General features: G+C 48.5%; 1 protein-coding gene across 1 annotated transcript in view; it reads left to right on the top strand.

Moving 5' to 3' along the window:
• Nucleotides 1-4,036: 4,036 nt before the first annotated feature.
• LOC129845827 (EH domain-binding protein 1-like) overlaps nt 4,037-17,794 on the top strand; it is a 34,975-nt gene continuing 21,217 nt past the window's right edge. Inside the window, exons 1-2 of the mRNA XM_055913752.1 lie at nt 4,037-4,156; nt 10,030-10,103. Of these exons, the coding sequence (XP_055769727.1) occupies nt 4,083-4,156; nt 10,030-10,103 (148 nt within the window). The 5' untranslated portion in view covers nt 4,037-4,082. The remainder of the gene's footprint in view (nt 4,157-10,029; nt 10,104-17,794) is intronic.

The raw sequence follows: 17,794 nt of genomic DNA, 5'->3' as shown, positions 1-17,794 counted from the left end.
ATGCCTCCTGTCCCTCCATCTCTCCTGCCTTCTCCCTTCCCCTCTCCATGCCTCCTGTCCCTCCATCTCTCCTGCCTTCTCCCTTCCCCTCTCCATGCCTCCTGTCCCTCCATCTCTCCTTCCTGCCTTCTCCCTTCCCCTCTCCATGCCTCCTGTCCCTCCATCTCTCCTTCCTGCCTTCTCCCTTCCCCTCTCCATGCCTCATGTCCCTCCATCTCTCCTTCCTGCCTTCTCCCTTCCCCTCTCCATGCCTCCTGTCCCTCCATCTCTCCTTCCTGCCTTCTCCCTTCCCCTCTCCATGCCTCCTGTCCCTCCATCTCTCCTTCCTGCCTTCTCCCTTCCCCTCTCCATGCCTCATGTCCCTCCATCTCTCCTTCCTGCCTTCTCCCTTCCCCTCTCCATGCCTCCTGTCCCTCCATCTCTCCTTCCTGCCTTCTCCCTTCCCCTCTCCATGCCTCCTGTCCCTCCATCTCTCCTTCCTGCCTTCTCCCTTCCCCTCTCCATGCCTCCTGTCCCTCCATCTCTCCTTCCTGCCTTCTCCCTTCCCCTCTCCATGCCTCCTGTCCCTCCATCTCTCCTGCCTTCTCCCTTCCCCTCTCCATGCCTCCTCTCCCTCCATCTCTCCTGCCTTCTCCCTTCCCCTCTCCATGCCTCCTGTCCCTCCATCTCTCCTGCCTTCTCCCTTCCCCCTTCCCTTCTCCATGCCTCCTGTCCCTTCATCTCTCCTGCCTTCTTTCTTCTCCCTTCCCCTCTCCATGCCTCCTCTCCCTCCATCTCTCCTGCCTTCTCCCTTCCCCTCTCCATGCCTCCTCTCCCTCCATCTCTCCTGCCTTCTCCCTTCCCCTCTCCATGCCTCCTCTCCCTCCATCTCTCCTGCCATCTTCCTTCTCCCTTACCATCTCCATGCCTCCTCTCACTCCATCTCTCCTTCCTTCTTTCTTCTCCCTTCCCCTCTCCATGCCTCCTGTCCCTCCAGCTCTCCTGCCTTCTCCCTTCCCCTCTCCTTCCATCTCTCCTTCCTTCTCTCTTTCCCTCCCACTCTCCACCCCTCTTCCTCCATCCCTTTTCTCCCTCTTTCCATTTCCCTCTTAACCCTCCTCTCCCTCCAAATCTCCATCCCTCTCTCCAAACCCTCCCTCTCTCTCAACCCTCTCTACCTCTCTCTCAACCCTCTCTCTTCATCCCCCCCTCCGTTCTGCCCCTCTCTGACTGTGTGGCTGGAGGGAGAATGGTTTGTTCTCTAATCCCTCTCTCTCGTCTTCCCGTCCGCTTCGCCTCGTCACAATGTCACACAGGCTTAATATTCCCATTATGATGTGGTTGTTTTATTGGACTGTCTGGAGTCACAATGACCTGCCAGAGGAATCTGCCTTTATCCCCTCAGAGCTACCGACTCGCCCTAAATGGCACCCTATTCCCTATGGGGGATCTGGTGAAAAGAAGTGCAGTATGTAGGGAATAGGGTGCTATCTGGGATGCAACCCCCTGTGTCGTCCATTTCAAAGTTGACTACAGTAATCCACGGAGCCCGTTCTTAAATCCCCTCGTCGTGGTCTTTTTTTCTGTTAAATGAAATGGCTACGTCTGGTCTGGGCCGAGCAGCACGTCAGAGACAGATACACACAGGACACTGGTTCTTATGTCCTTCACAGGCACAATCCCTCTTTTCTGGCTCGAGGTGACAATGTGAGAGAGAGGTGTGTGTGTGTGAGGTGTGTGTGTGTGTGTGTGAGAGGTGTGTGTGTGTGAGAGGTGTGTGTGTGTGAGAGGTGTGTGTGTGTGAGAGGTGTGTGTGTGTGAGAGGTGTGTGTGTGTGAGAGGTGTGTGTGTGTGAGAGGTGTGTGTGTGTGAGAGGTGTGTGTGTGTGAGAGTGTGTGTGTGTGAGAGAGGTGTGTGTGTGAGAGAGGTGTGTGTGAGAGAGAGGGGGTGTGTGTGAGAGAGGGGGTGTGTGAGAGAAAGGGGGTGTGTGAGAGAGAGGGGGTGTGTGAGAGAGAGAGGGGGGGTGTGTGTGAGACAGGGGGGTGTGTGAGACAGGGGGGTGTGTGAGAGAGGGGGTGTGTGAGAGAGGGGGTGTGTGAGAGAGGGGGTGTGTGAGAGAGGGGGTGTGTGAGAGAGGGGGTGTGAGAGAGGGGGTGTGTGTGTGTGTGAGAGGGTGTGTGTGTGTGAGAGAGGGTGTGTGTGTGTGTGTGAGAGGGTGTGTGTGTGAGAGAGAGGGTGTGTGTGTGTGTGTGAGAGGGGGTGTGTGTGTGAGAGGGGGTGTGTGTGTGTGTGTGTGAGAGGGTGTGTGTGTGTGTGAGAGAGGTGTGTGTGTGAGAGAGGTGTGTGTGTGAGAGAGGTGTGTGTGTGAGAGAGGTGTGTGTGTGAGAGAGATGTGTGTGTGAGAGAGGTGTGTGTGTGAGAGAGGTGTGTGTGTGAGAGAGGTGTGTGTGAGAGAGTGTGTGAGAGAGATTTTTCAAAAGAAAGAATTCCAATAAACAAAATCATGAACCAATCAAAGGACTCATATATACAACATTGGAAAAACGAAACAAAATCCCAAAGCCGACTAAATTGCTATCTGACCCTAAACAGAGAATATGAATTGGCTGAATATCTCTACTCTGTCAGAGATACGAAGCAGAGACAGATCCTTACCAAGTAAAGGCTGAGTGACCACCGATTGGCAATAGAAACCGGCAGACATAAAAAGACATGGCTACCCAAAGAGGAGCGTGTATGTGGTCACTGCACGACAGGGGAGGTAGAGACAGAGATGCACTTTCTCCTTTACTGTGATAAATATTCCTCACCAAGAGATTCATTATTCACAGAAATGTCTACATTTATTCCAAATTTTAACTTATTAAACCCAGAGGAAAAACTAAAAATACTCATGGGTGGGTGTGTGTGTGAGAGGCCAAATATGCAGCCAAATATGTATTTGCCTGCCATAGCCTGAGAGACACTGAATAATAACATCTGCATAGTAAGCAGTAACTTACTTATTATTACTATTATTGTTATTACTGTTATTGTTATTACTATTATTACTGTTGTTTATCATTCCAAGTAGTAATGGTATGGGTGGTAATGGTAATGATAGCAGTTTAATGGTGGTGGTAGTGGTGGTAATGATGATAGTAGTTGTAGTACCGATGTAATGGTGAAGATGACCGTTATTTAGTTATAAGTTAGTTATAGTTTCATTTTTTTTATTACATTACATTCGATTATTGACTGTTACCATTTTATTGTTACTATTTTTATATTTAATTTTGTATTATTATTTACTGCCATTCTATATTATTATTTGTCATTGTTTATAATTTTATTACAATGTATATTGTATACATTGTTGCTTTGGCAATATTGACACAATGTTTTTCATGCCAATAAAGCGGCTTGAATTTGAATTTGAATTTGAGAGGTGTGTGTGAGAGAGAGAGTTGTGTGTGTGAGAGAGAGGTGTGTGTGAGAGAGAGAGAGAGAGAGAGAGAGAGAGGTGTGTGAGAGAGAGATGTGTGTGAGAGGGAGAGAGAGAGAGAGGTGTGTGAGAGAGAGATGTGTGTGAGAGGGGGTGTGTGTGTTTAGCATCATACCTCATCATGTAAAGTACATATATCTGCAGTAGCTGTGGTTGTTAGGTGGTTGTTAGGTGGTTGTTAGGTGGTGTGGTTGTTAGGTGGTTATTTATGTTATGTGGTTGTTAGGTGGTGTGGTTGTTAGGTGGTTGTTAGGTGGTGTGGTTGTTAGGTGGTTATGTTATGTGGTTGATAGGTGATGTGGTTGTTAGGTGGTTATGTTATGTTGTTGATAGGTGGTTATGTTATGTGGTTGATAGGTGATGTGGTTGTTAGGTGGTTATGTTATGTTGTTGATAGGTGGTTGTTAGGTGGTGTGGTTGTTAGGTGGTTATGTTATGTGGTTGTTAGGTGGTTATGTTATGTTGTTGATAGGTGATTGTTAGGTGGTGTGGTTGTTAGGTGTTATGTTATGTGGTTGTTTTTTGATGTGGTTGTTATGTAATACATTTGTTGTGGGTTGTTCCGTGTGTTTAATCGATCCATTGTGTTCCAGGGACCAGTAAGGAAGAGGAGGAGGCCATGATGCAGGAGTGGTTCATGTTGGTCAACAAGAAGAACGCCCTGATCAGGAGACAGAACCAACTCTCTCTACTGTAAGTTCCCCTAACTCTCTCGACTGTAAGTTCCCCTAACTCTCGACTGTAAGTTCCCCTAACTCTCTCTACTGTAAGTTCCCCTAACTCTCGACTGTAAGTTCCCCTAACTCTCTCGACTGTAAGTTCCCCTAACTCTCGACTGTAAGTTCCCCTAACTCTCGACTGTAAGTTCCCCTAACTCTCTCGACTGTAAGTTCCCCTAACTCTCTCGACTGTAAGTTCCCCTAACTCTCTCGACTGTAAGTTCCCCTAACTCTCTCGACTGTAAGTTCCCCTAACTCTCTCGACTGTAAGTTCCCCTAACTCTCTCGACTGTAAGTTCCCCTAACTCTCGACTGTAAGTTCCCCTAACTCTCGACTGTAAGTTCCCCTAACTCTCGACTGTAAGTTCCCCTAACTCTCGACTGTAAGTTCCCCTAACTCTCGACTGTAAGTTCCCCTAACTCTATCGACTGTAAGTTCCCCTAACTCTCTCGACTGTAAGTTCCCCTAACTCTCTCGACTGTAAGTTCCCCTAACTCTCGACTGTAAGTTCCCCTAACTCTCGACTGTAAGTTCCCCTAACTCTCTCGACTGTAAGTTCCCCTAACTCTCGACTGTAAGTTCCCCTAACTCTCTCGACTGTAAGTTCCCCTAACTCTCTCGACTGTAAGTTCCCCTAACTCTCTCGACTGTAAGTTCCCCTAACCCTCTCGACTGTAAGTTCCCCTAACCCTCTCGACTGTAAGTTCCCCTAAACCCCTCGACTGTAAGTTCCCCTAACCCCCTCTACTGTAAGTCCCCCTAACCCTCTCTACTGTAAGTTCCCCTAACCCTCTCTACTGTAAGTTCCCCTAACCCTCTCTACTGTAAGTCCCCCTAACCCTCTCTACTGTAAGTCCCCTAACACTAATCTCTTTCTCTCTCACTCTCCATTGTGTCTGACTATCCAATACACAGACATAGTATTCTCTCTGTGTGTTCCCAATACACAGACATAGTATTCTCTCTGTGTGTTCCCAATACACAGACATAGTATTCTCTCTGTGTGTTCCCAATACACAGACATAGTATTCTCTCTGTGTGTTCCCAATACACAGACATAGTATTCTCTCTGTGTTTTCCCAATACACAGACATAGTATTCTCTTTGTGTATTCCCAGTTCCCAATACACAGACATCGTATTCTCTTTGTGTATTCCCAGTTCCCAATACACAGACATAGTATTCTCTCTGTGTATTCCCAGTTCCTAATACACAGACATAGTATTCTCTCTGTGTGTTCCCAGTTCCCAATACACATACATAATATTCTCTCTGTGTGTTCCCAGTTCCCAATACACAGACATAGTATTCTCTCTGTGTATTCCCAGTTCCCAATACACAGACATAGTATTCTCTCTGTGTGTTCCCAGTTCCCAATACACAGACATAGTATTCTCTCTGTGTGTTCCCAGTTCCCAATACACAGACATAGTATTCTCTCTGTGTATTCCCAGTTCCTAATACACAGACATAGTATTCTCTCTGTGTATTCCCAGTTCCTAATACACAGACATAGTATTCTCTCTGTGTATTCCCAGTTCCTAATACACAGACATAGTATTCTCTCTGTGTGTTCCCAATACACAGACATAGTATTCTCTCTGTGTATTCCCGGTTCCTAATACACAGACATATTATTCTCTCTGTGTATTCCCGGTTCCTAATACACAGACATAGTATTCTCTCTGTGTATTCCCAGTTCCCAATACACAGACATAGTATTCTCTCTGTGTATTCCCAGTTCCTAATACACAGACATAGTATTCTCTCTGTGTATTCCCAGTTCCCAATACACAGACATAGTATTCTCTCTGTGTATTCCCAGTTCCCAATACACAGACATAGTATTCTTTCTGTGTGTTCCCAGTTCCCAATACACAGACATAGTATTCTCTCTGTGTATTCCCAGTTCCCAATACACAGACATAGTATTCTTTCTGTGTGTTCCCAGTTCCCAATACACAGACATAGTATTCTCTCTGTGTGTTCCTAATACACAGACATAGTATTCTCTCTGTGTGTTCCCAGTTCCCAATACACAGACATAGTATTCTCTCTGTGTATTCCCAGTTCCCAATACACAGACTTAGTATTCTCTCTGTGTATTCCCAGTTCCTAATACACAGACATAGTATTCTCTCTGTGTATTCCCAGTTCCTAATACACAGACATAGTATTCTCTCTGTGTATTCCCAGTTCCTAATACACAGACATGGTATTCTCTCTGTGTATTCCCAGTTCCTAATACACAGACATGTATTTTTAAACCAGTCAAAGCATCACAAAAGTCTTTACCCTGTGATCTGTGTGTTGTAAACCTGTTAATGTCCATAATCCATTCTGGTTCTGTTTATTCCTGGGATTTACATGTCAGTATTAAACCAATCAGAACCCAGCGATCATCACAACGTTGCATCATAATGCCTTTCTCTTCAGCTACATTTCCAAATGGCACCCTATTCCCTACGTAGTGCACTACTTTTGACCAGGGCCCTATGGGATTCTGTGTGGGTCCTGGTCAAAAGTAGTGCCATTTGTGACACAGGCTTTGTGCGGTCACTCAGCCACTAGGTGGACAGGTGGAAACACTGCTCTCCTTTCCATTCTCTCTCTCTCTCTCTCTCTCTCTCTCTCTCTCTCTCTCTCTCTCTCTCTCTCTCTCTCTCTCTCTCTCTCTCTCTCTCTCTCTCTCTCTCTCTCTCTCTCTCTCTCTCTCTCTCTCTCTCTCTCCTTTTCTTCCTTCCTCCCTCGCAGGATTTCAAAGGGCCAGAGAGAACAAGAGACTGAAGTATTCATATAATCACATTATATGGTGTGAGAGAGAGGGAGAGAGCGGGGAGGGTGTTTAAAGTGGCCAATTGATAGAGGGTCTGATTACTACCTCTTTCATTTCTCTCTTTGTGGCAGAAAAGCGCCTCTGAAGGACAAATTCTATTATCGGGAAAATTAGCTCGTTTTCTAAACCATCTGAAAGAAGGGGAATTAAATTTGTAGCCCTACCGCCCAGACATTACCCCCCCACCGCTCAGACATTACCCCCCCTACCGCTCAGACATTACCCCCCCTACCGCCCAGACATTACCCCCCCACCGCTCAGACATTACCCCCCCTACCGCCCAGACATTACCCCCCCTGCCGCCCAGACATTACCCCCCTACCGCCCAGACATTACCGCCCAGACATTACCTCCCTACCGCTCAGCCATTACCCCCCCCTACCACTCAGACATTACCCCCCTACCGCCCAGACATTACCCCCCCTACCGCCCAGACATTACCCCTCTACCACCCAGACATTACCCCCCCCCTACCGCTCAGACATTACCCCCCTTACCGCCCAGACATTACCTCCCTACCGCCCAGACATTACCTCCCTTACCGCCCAGACATTACCCCCCTGCCGCCCAGACATTACCCCCCTACCGCCCAGACAGTACCCCCCTACCGCTGAGACATTACCGCCCAGACATTACCCCCCCTACCGCTCAGCCATTACCCCCCTACCGCTCAGACATTACCCCCCCTACCACTCAGCCATTACCCCCCTACCACTCAGACATTACCCCCCTACCGCCCAGATATTACCCCCCCTACCGCCCAGACATTACCCCTCTACCACCCAGACATTACCTCCCTACCGCCCAGACATTACCCCCCTTACCGCCCAGACATTACCGCCCATACATTACCTCCCTTACCACCCAGACATTACCTCCCCTACCACCCAGACATTACCTCCCTACCGCCCAGACATTACTTCCCCCTACCGCCCAGACATTACCGCCCAGACATTACCTCCCCACACACATACCTCATACCGCCACACCCTCCTGTTCTGTTTGGTTCCATCCCGTCTCCTTTTCCCTCTCCATCTCTCTACCTGTCCCTCACCTCCTCTCCTTTTCCCCCTCCATCTCTCTACCTGTCCCTCTCCTCTCCTTTTCCCTCTCCATCTCTCTACCTGTCCCTCACCTCCTCTCCTTTTCCCTCTCCATCTCTCTACCTGTCCCTCACCCCCTCTCCTTTTCCCTGTCCATCTCTCTACCTGTCCCTCACCTCCTCTCCTTTTCCCTGTCCATCTCTCTACCTGTCCCTCACCTCATCTCCTTTTCCCTGTCCATCTCTCTACCTGTCCCTCACCTCCTCTCCTTTTCCCTCTCCATCTCTCTACCTGTCCCTCACCTCCTCTCCTTTTCCCTGTCCATCTCTCTACCTGTCCCTCACCTCCTCTCCTTTTCCCTGTCCATCTCTCTACCTGTCCCTCACCTCCTCTCCTTTTCCCTGTCCATCTCTCTACCTGTCCCTCACCCCCTCTCCTTTTCCCTGTCCATCTCTCTACCTGTCCCTCACCCCCTCTCCTTTTCCCTGTCCATCTCTCTACCTGTCCCTCACCTCCTCTCATTTTCCCTGTCCATCGCTCTACCTGTCCCTCACCTCCTTTCCTTTTCCCTGTCCATCTCTCTACCTGTCCCTCACCTCCTCTCATTTTCCCTGTCCATGTCTCTACCTGTCCCTCCTCTTCTTTTCCCTGTCCATCTCTCTACCTGTCCCTCACCTCCTCTCCTTTTCCCTCTCCATCTCTCTACCTGTCCCTCACCTCTCCTTTTCCCTGTCCATCTCTCTACCTGTCCCTCACCTCCTCTCCTTTTCCCTGTCCATCTCTCTACCTGTCCCTCACCTCCTCTCCTTTTCCCTGTCCATCTCTCTACCTGTCCCTCACCTCCTCTCCTTTTCCCTGTCCATCGCTCTACCTGTCCCTCACCTCCTCTCCTTTTCCCTGTCCATCTCTCTACCTGTCCCTCACCTCCTCTCATTTTCCCTGTCCATCTCTCTACCTGTCCCTCACCTCCTCTCCTTTTCCCTGTCCATCTCTCTACCTGTCCCTCACCTCCTCTCCCTTTCCCTGTCTCTCCATCTCTCTACCTGTCCCTCACCTCCTCTCCCTTTCCCTGTCTCTCCATCTCTCTACCTGTCCCTCACCTCCTCTCCTTTTCCCTGTCCATCTCTCTACCTGTCCCTCACCTCCTCTCCTTTTCCCTGTCCATCTCTCTACCTGTCCCCCCTCTCCTTTTCCCTGTCTCTCCATCTCTCTACCTGTCCCTCACCTCCTCTTCTTTTCCCTGTCTCTCCATGTATCTACCTCTCTCTACCTGTCTCTCCTCTCCTTTTCCCTGTCCATCTCTCTACCTGTCTCGCCTCTCCTTTTCCCTGTCTCTCCATCTCTCTACCTGTCTCTCTTCTCCTTTTCCCTGTCCATCTCTCTACCTGTCTCGCCTCTCCTTTTCCCTGTCTCTCCATCTCTCTACCTGTCTCTCTTCTCCTTTTCCCTGTCCATCTCTCTACCTGTCTCTCCTCTCCTTTTCCCTGTCTCTCCATCTCTCTACCTGTCTCTCTTCTCCTTTTCCCTGTCCATCTCTCTACCTGTCTCTCCTCTCATTTTCCCTGTCTCTCCATCTCTCTACCTGTCTCTCCATCTCTCTACCTGTCTCTCTCCTCTTCTTTTCCCTGTCCATCTCTCTACCTGTCTCTCCTTCGTTTTCTTTCCCCCTACTTATGTCTGTCACTCCCTCTTTCTCTTTCCCTCCCTCCATTTCTTTCTCTCCCTCTCTTTCTCTCTCTCTCCCTCTCTGTCCCCCTCTCACCCACACACAGGGTTTTACCAGCCCAGGCAGGGCCCCGGGTCGGGGTATGTTTGTGTATCAGATATTTGCAGTAGATTAATGTGTGGAGAGAAGGGAGAAGGTCCGGCCGACTGGCTGAATCGATGTTTATTGCAGACTTCTTCTAAGTGCTTAATGATTTAGTCATTAACATATTGATGAACTTTGTTCCAACTTACTGCCACAGGGAGAAGGAGCACGATCTGGAGAGACGCTTCCAGCTGCTCAACAGAGAGCTGAGAGCCATGATGGCCATCGAGGGTAAGACATTTACCCTTTGGTCATTTAGAAGATGCTCTTATGACAGGTGAAGTTAGGCCAGGGGGTTGAGGGGTGGGAAGGGGGAGGGAGACGATTAGGGGGGGGGGGGGTATGTTTAAGTCGGAAAGTGGAAATGGGGAGAAATACTTCAAATACATTATGGGTGGTGATTTTACTGCTATCTACTGGTACACTGTCTATTATTCCATTAGTTTGGATTCAACACATTTCTCTCCTGCTGTGAATAATAGTATTTCCTTGCAGTCAGGATCCTAACCACAGGTTGCTAGGTGGTTACTAGGAGGATCCTCCTCAGTCAGGATTCCTAACCACAGGTTGCTAGGTGGTTACTAGGAGGATCCTCCTCAGCCAGGATCCTAACCACAGGTTGCTAGGTGGTTACTAGGAGGATCCTCCTCAGTCAGGATCCTAACCACAGGTTGCTAGGTGGTTACTAGGAGGATCCTCCTCAGTCAGGATCCTAACCACAGGTTGCTAGGTGGTTACTAGGAGGATCCTCCTCAGTCAGGATTCCTAACCACAGGTTGCTAGGTGGTTACTAGGAGGATCCTCCTCAGTCAGGATTCCTAACCACAGGTTGCTAGGTGGTTACTAGGAGGATCCTCCTCAGTCAGGATCCTAACCACAGGTTGCTAGGTGGTTACTAGGAGGATCCTCCTCAGTCAGGATTCCTAACCACAGGTTGCTAGGTGGTTACTAGGAGGATCCTCCTCAGTCAGGATCCTAACCACAGGTTGCTAGGTGGTTACTAGGAGGATCCTCCTCAGTCAGGATCCTAACCACAGGTTGCTAGGTGGTTACTAGGAGGATCCTCCTCAGTCAGGATCCTAACCACAGGTTGCTAGGTGGTTACTAGGAGGAACCTCCTCAGTCAGGATCCTAACCACAGGTTGCTAGGTGGTTACTAGGAGGATCCTCATCAGTCAGGATCCTAACCACAGGTTGCTAGGTGGTTACTAGGAGGATCCTCCTCAGTCAGGATCCTAACCACAGGTTGCTAGGTGGTTACTAGGAGGATCCTCCTCAGTCAGGATCCTAACCACAGGTTGCTAGGTGGTTACTAGGAGGATCCTCCTCAGCCAGGATCCTAACCACAGGTTGCTAGGTGGTTACTAGGAGGATCCTCCTCAGTCATGATCCCTAACCACAGGTTGCTAGGTGGTTACTAGGAGGATCCTCCTCAGTCAGGATCCTAACCACAGGTTGCTAGGTGGTTACTAGGAGGATCCTCCTCAGTCAGGATCCTAACCACAGGTTGCTAGGTGGTTACTAGGAGGATCCTCCTCAGTCAGGATCCTAACCACAGGTTGCTAGGTGGTTACTAGGAGAAACCTCCTCAGCGAGGAGATCTGATGCTGTGTGATCAGTGCTATCTGACACCCTGAATAGGCCTGAATAGCATTATCAACACCCTGGTTTGAAATCTAGCCCCGCTGACTGACATGGAGGATTAAACCCCAGCTAGTAGCTCCGTTATCCAGGTAGGTGGTTGTGTGTACTGGTACCGGCTGAAAAACACCACTATTGTGTGCTATCAAAGTTGTCCAGCCGAAACCCAAGTTTAATCCCATTCACTGTGTCCTCTTTGTGAAAAATGAACCTTTTGACAATCAATGCAAATTGATTTCTCCATTCAATGTTGACCTGCCTGCACCTCTGCATCGGCCATGGTAATTTCTTTCCCCACCTGATAAGCAACCTGATCCATATTAAATCAATTGTAATTAGTTGGTGGTGGTGGAAGGGACTGGGCAGGTGTGTGTAGGGAGGAGGGGGGAGTGTGCATTTGTGCGTGCGTGCGTGCGTGTGTGTGTGCGCGTGTGTGTGTGTGTGTGTTGTGGAGTAGACAGACATGCATAGCCGAGCAGGAGCGAGAGAGTAGGAACACATCCTGGTTAGGGGTTGATTGCTATTGTCTGCCACACACCAGCCAGCCTGTATTTCTCTATTTGGAGAGGGAAGCAACAGGTAATGCAGCCAGACACCTGACAAAGCTGCTCTGAACTTTACATTTTATTACATTGTTCTAAGTGCATTTTCCACATGGTCACATGGTCACAACACGTGGTCACGTGGTCACAACATGGTCACATGATCACAACACATGGTCACATGATCACAACATGTGGTCACATGGTCACAACACGTGGTCACATGGGGATAAGGAATACAAATGTTAAAATTAAAGCATAGTAAACTATAAAACATAATTGACATGAAACGTCATGATACAATAACATAGTCGTTGTTTTCTAAGAGCACAATAGGAGTTTGATGGCCATTTGCAGGCTATGCACTGTGAGAGGATGCATCCTTTGCACACGTGTGTGTGAGTATAAATCTGAATTGAGTGCATGAGCAGTATGAGAGGTGGAGAGGTGGGACAAGGCAGACCATGGTCCTGGAGAGGTGGGACAAGCCAGACCATGGTCCTGGAGAGGTGGAACAAGCCAGACCATGGTCCTGGAGAGGTGGGACAAGCAAGACCATGGTCCTGGAGAGGTGGGACAAGCCAGACCATGGTCCTGGAGAGGTGGGACAAGCCAGACCATGGTCCTGGAGAGGTGGGACAAGCCAGACCATGGTCCTGGAGAGGTGGGACAAGCCAGACCATGGTCCTGGAGAGGTGGGACAAGCCAGACCATGGTCCTGGAGAGGTGGGACTTATCAACTGGCTCTTTATCCACCTCTCCACTCTCTCCTCTCCAATCTCTCTCCTCTCCACTCTTTCCAATCTCTTCTTCTCCACTCTCTCTCCTCCTCACTCTCTCCAATCTCTCCTCCTCTCCACTCTCTCCAATCTCTCCTCCTCTCCACTCTCCTCCTCACTCTCTCCAATCTCTCCTCCTCTCCACTCTCTCCAATCTCTCCTCCTCTCCACTCTCTCTCCTCCTCACTCTCTCCTCTCCACTCTCTCCACTCTCTCCAATCTCTCCTCCTCTCCACTCTCTCTCCTCCTCACTCTCTCCTCTCCACTCTCTCCAATCTCTCCTCTTCTCCACTCTCTCTCCTCCTCACTCTCTCCAATCTCTCCTCCTCTCAACTCTCTCTCCTCCTCACTCTCCAATCTCTCCTCCTCCCCACTCTCTCCAATCTCTCCTCCTCTCCACTCTCTCCAATCTCTCCTCCTCTCCACTCTCTCTCCTCCTCACTCTCTCCAATCTCTCCTCCTCCCCACTCTCTCCAATCTCTCCTCCCCTCTCTCCTCTCCAATCTATCCACTCTCATCTCCTCTTTCTCCATTCCCACTCTCCATTCCTCTCCACTCTCTCCAATCTCTCCTCCTCTCCACTCTCTCTCCTCCTCACTCTCTCCAATCTTTCCTCCTCTCCACTCTCTCCAATCTCTCCTCCTCTCCACTCTCTCTCCTCCTCACTCTCTCCTCTCCACTCTCTCCACTCTCTCCAATCTCTCCTCCTCTCAACTCTCTCTCCTCCTCACTCTCTCCCCTCCACTCTCTCCACTCTCTCTCCTCCTCACTCTCTCCAATCTCTCCTCCTCTCAACTCTCTCTCCTCCTCACTCTCTCCAATCTCTCCTCCTCCCCACTCTCTCCAATCTCTCCTCCTCTCCACTCTCTCCAATCTCTCCTCCTCTCCACTCTCTCTCCTCCTCACTCTCTCCAATCTCTCCTCCTCCCCACTCTTTCCAATCTCTCCTCCCCTCTCTCCTCTCCAATCTATCCACTCTCATCTCCTCTTTCTCCATTCCACTCTCTATTCCTTTCTACTCTCTCCACTCCACTCCTCTTTCCCCACTCCTCTCTCTCCACTCCTCTATCTATACTCCTCTCTCTCCACTCTCTCTTCACTCCTCTATCCTCCCCTCTCTCTTCTCTCCACTCCCTTTAGTCTCTCCACTCCTCTTCTCCTCTCTCCACTCCTCTCTCTCTCTCCACTCCTCTATTCCTCTCTCTCTCCACTCCTCTATTCCTCTCTCTCTCCACACTCTCCTCTCCACTCCCTTTAGTCTCTCCACTCCTCTATTCATCTCTCTCTCTCTCTCTCTCTCCACTCCTCTATACTCTCTCTCTCCACTCCTCTATTCCTCTCTCTCTCCACTCCTCTATTCCTCTCTCTCTCCACACTCTCCTCTCCACTCCCTTTAGTCTCTCCACTCCTCTATTCCTCTCTCTCTCTCTCTCCACTCCTCTATTCCTCTCTCTCCACACTCTCCTCTCCACTCCCTTTAGTCTCTCCACTCCTCTTCTCCTCTCTCCACTCCTCTATTCCTCTCTCTCCACTCCTCTATTCCTCTCTCTCTCCACACTCTCCTCTCCACTCCCTTTAGTCTCTCCACTCCTCTATTCATCTCTCTCTTTCTCTCCACTCCTCTATACTCTCCTCTCCACTCCTCTCTCTCCATTCCTCTCTCCTCCTCTCCTTCCTCAGGGATCTACTTAACATTCAACATGCTCTACCTTTCACAGGCCAGGCACAGATAGTTCTGCTAGGAAGATAGTGTGTGAGGGAAGAGAGAGTGTGTCTGCTGTTATTTGGTGGTTGGCCAGGTCCATTGAGTGATGGCTGGGCTGCGTGGCGTGGCGTGGCTTGCAGGTAATTGCTGATTTGGTTGGCCAGCCGATGACAGAGACTTGCAGAGATAGACACACACACACTCTCGCTCTCTCTCTCACGCACACACACTCTCGCGCACACACACACACGTCCATGCCAGTCGATGACAGAGAGAAGCTTGCGTTGGAGTAATCAAACCAGTGAACGACACAGATATACACACTTGAAGAGATACACTCTCACACACTCATGCTTATACATACCAGTCACACACACACACTCATGCTTATACATACCAGTTACACACACACACACTCATGCTTATACATACCAGTCACACACACACACTCATGCTTATACATACCAGTCACACACACTCACACCCTCTCACATGATTAAAACTGATACAGATAGCCAGCAGCATATCCACTTATTCTGATGCCTCACAGCATAGTGGGAGACTGTGTGCTTCCATACCATCCAGTCTATGATCCATACTGTTATTGATCTGTCAGTCTATGATCCATACTGTTATTGAGCTGTCAGTCTATGATCCATACTGTTATTGAGCTGTCAGTCTATGATCCATACTGTTATTGAGCTGTCAGTCTATGATCCATACTGTTATTGAGCCGTGAACTGTCAGTCTATGATCCATACTGTTATTGAGCTGTCAGTCTATGATCCATACTGTTATTGAGCTGTCAGTCTATGATCCATACTGTTATTGAGCTGTCAGTCTATGATCCATACTGTTATTGAACTGTCAGTCTATGATCCATACTGTTATTGAGCTGTCAGTCTATGATCCATACTGTTATTGAACTGTCAGTCTATGATCCATACTGTTATTGAGCTGTCAGTCTATGATCCATACTGTTATTGAGCTGTCAGTCCATGATCCATACTGTTATTGAGCTGTCAGTCTATGATCCATACTGTTATTGAGCTGTCAGTCTATGATCCATACTGTTATTGAGCCGTGAGCTGTCAGTCTATGATCCATGCTGTTATTGAGCTGTCAGTCCATGATCCATACTGTTATTGAGCTGTCAGTCTATGATCCATACTGTTATTGAGCTGTCAGTCCATGATCCATACTGTTATTGAGCTGTCAGTCTATGATCCATACTGTTATTGAGCTGTCAGTCTATGATCCATACTATTATTGAGCTGTCAGTCTATGATCCATACTGTTTTTGAGCCGTGAGCTGTCAGTCTATGATCCATACTGTTATTGAGCCGTGAGCTGTCAGTCTATGATCCATACTGTTATTGAGCTGTCAGTCTATGATCCATACTGTTATTGAGCTGTCAGTCTATGATCCATACTGTTATTGAACTGTCAGTCTATGATCCATACTGTTATTGAGCTGTCAGTCTATGATCCATACTGTTATTGAGCTGTCAGTCTATGATCCATACTGTTATTGATCTGTCAGTCTATGATCCATACTGTTATTGAGCCGTGAGCTGTCAGTCTATGATCCATACTGTTATTGAGCTGTCAGTCTATGATCCATACTGTTATTGAGCTGTCAGTCTATGATCCATATTGTTATTGAGCTGTCAGTCTATGCTCCATATTGTTATTGAGCTGTCAGTCTATGATCCATACTGTTATTGAGCTGTCAGTCTATGATCCATACTGTTATTGAGCTGTCAGTCTATGATCCATACTGTTATTGAGCCGTGAACTGTCAGTCTATGATCCATACTGTTATTGAGCTGTCAGTCCATGATCCATACTGTTATTGAGCTGTCAGTCTATGATCCATACTGTTATTGAGCTGTCAGTCTATGATCCATACTGTTATTGAGCTGTCAGTCTATGATCCATACTGTTATTGAGCTGTCAGTCTATGATCCATACTGTTATTGAACTGTCAGTGGTTGGTAGAGTTGAAGATTTATCAGGAACAGAATGGAACCTAAAGATCAGGGGACTGGACCCTATCACAGAACACCTAGAGGAGGGAGAGGGGGCGAGGGGGAGAGAGGGAGGGTATATAAAACAGACCCTGGTGTTTAAAGACATGTAGGGTGATAGAGAGAACACCTAAAGGAGGGAGAGAGGGAGAGGGGGAGAGGGGGAGGGTATATAAAACAGACCCTGGTGTTTAAAGACATGTAGGGTGATAGAGGGGATCCTCCTTGTGTCTGCCTGGTCTGCTGCCAGGCTGTGAAAATACCATCTGTATACCAGGCTCTCATCTCCCTCACACCAAACACACACACACACACACTTTTAAACACACATACACATAATGGTACGTACACACACAAACGTGCTTACAGACACAGTCTTACAAACACACACCATCTGTAATCCAGGCTTTCATCTCCTTGCAACCAAATTGATCTACTGTGCTCTCTTTATCTGCTTACTGTTTACACACACACTTACACACACACACACACACACTCACACACACACTCACACCTCACACACACACACCTCACACCACACACACTTACACACACACCACACCACACACCACACACACACTCACACCACACACACACTCACACACTTACACACACACCACACACACCTTTCTCTCCCCTCTCCGTACACACCGTGGCTCAGAGGGCGTGTGTTGTAAAGTGTCTGCTCCTCCTCGTCTCTAAAGGGATTTATGCAGAGCCAGGTCCCACACTTTTCTTGTTACGGTTTGATATGATAAGCTTTTTTATATGTTTAAAATCAATATGTAATCCTATGCAGTAGTTTATCCCCCCCTCTGCAACTCTCACTCTCTCTCACCATCTCTCTCTCCCTCCCTCCCCCTCTCTCTCTCTCACCATCTACCCCTCTCTGACCATCTCTCTCTCTCCCTCTCACACCATCTCTCCCTCCCCCTCTCTCTACCCCTCTCTCACTATCTACCCCTCTCTCTCACCATCTCTCTTTCTTTCTCTCTCGCTCTCTCTCACCATCTCTCTCGCTCTCTCTCTCTCTCTCTCTCTCTTTCTCTGTCTCCCTCTCTCTCTCCCTCCCCTCTTCTACTTCCCCCATGTGTAAATCTATTTGGGCTTTGTTGCAGGTCTAAGGCCGCGGTGCTGTAGCCCTGGATTAATTAGGTGTGTGTGTGTGTGTGTGTGTGTGTGTGTGTGTGTGTGTGTGTGTGTGTGTGTGTGTGTGTGTGTGTGT

This window comes from Salvelinus fontinalis, unplaced genomic scaffold (assembly GCF_029448725.1).
Source record: "Salvelinus fontinalis isolate EN_2023a unplaced genomic scaffold, ASM2944872v1 scaffold_0378, whole genome shotgun sequence".
NCBI classification, from domain to species: domain Eukaryota; kingdom Metazoa; phylum Chordata; class Actinopteri; order Salmoniformes; family Salmonidae; genus Salvelinus; species Salvelinus fontinalis.
This window is presented reverse-complemented; position numbering and strand designations above follow the sequence as displayed.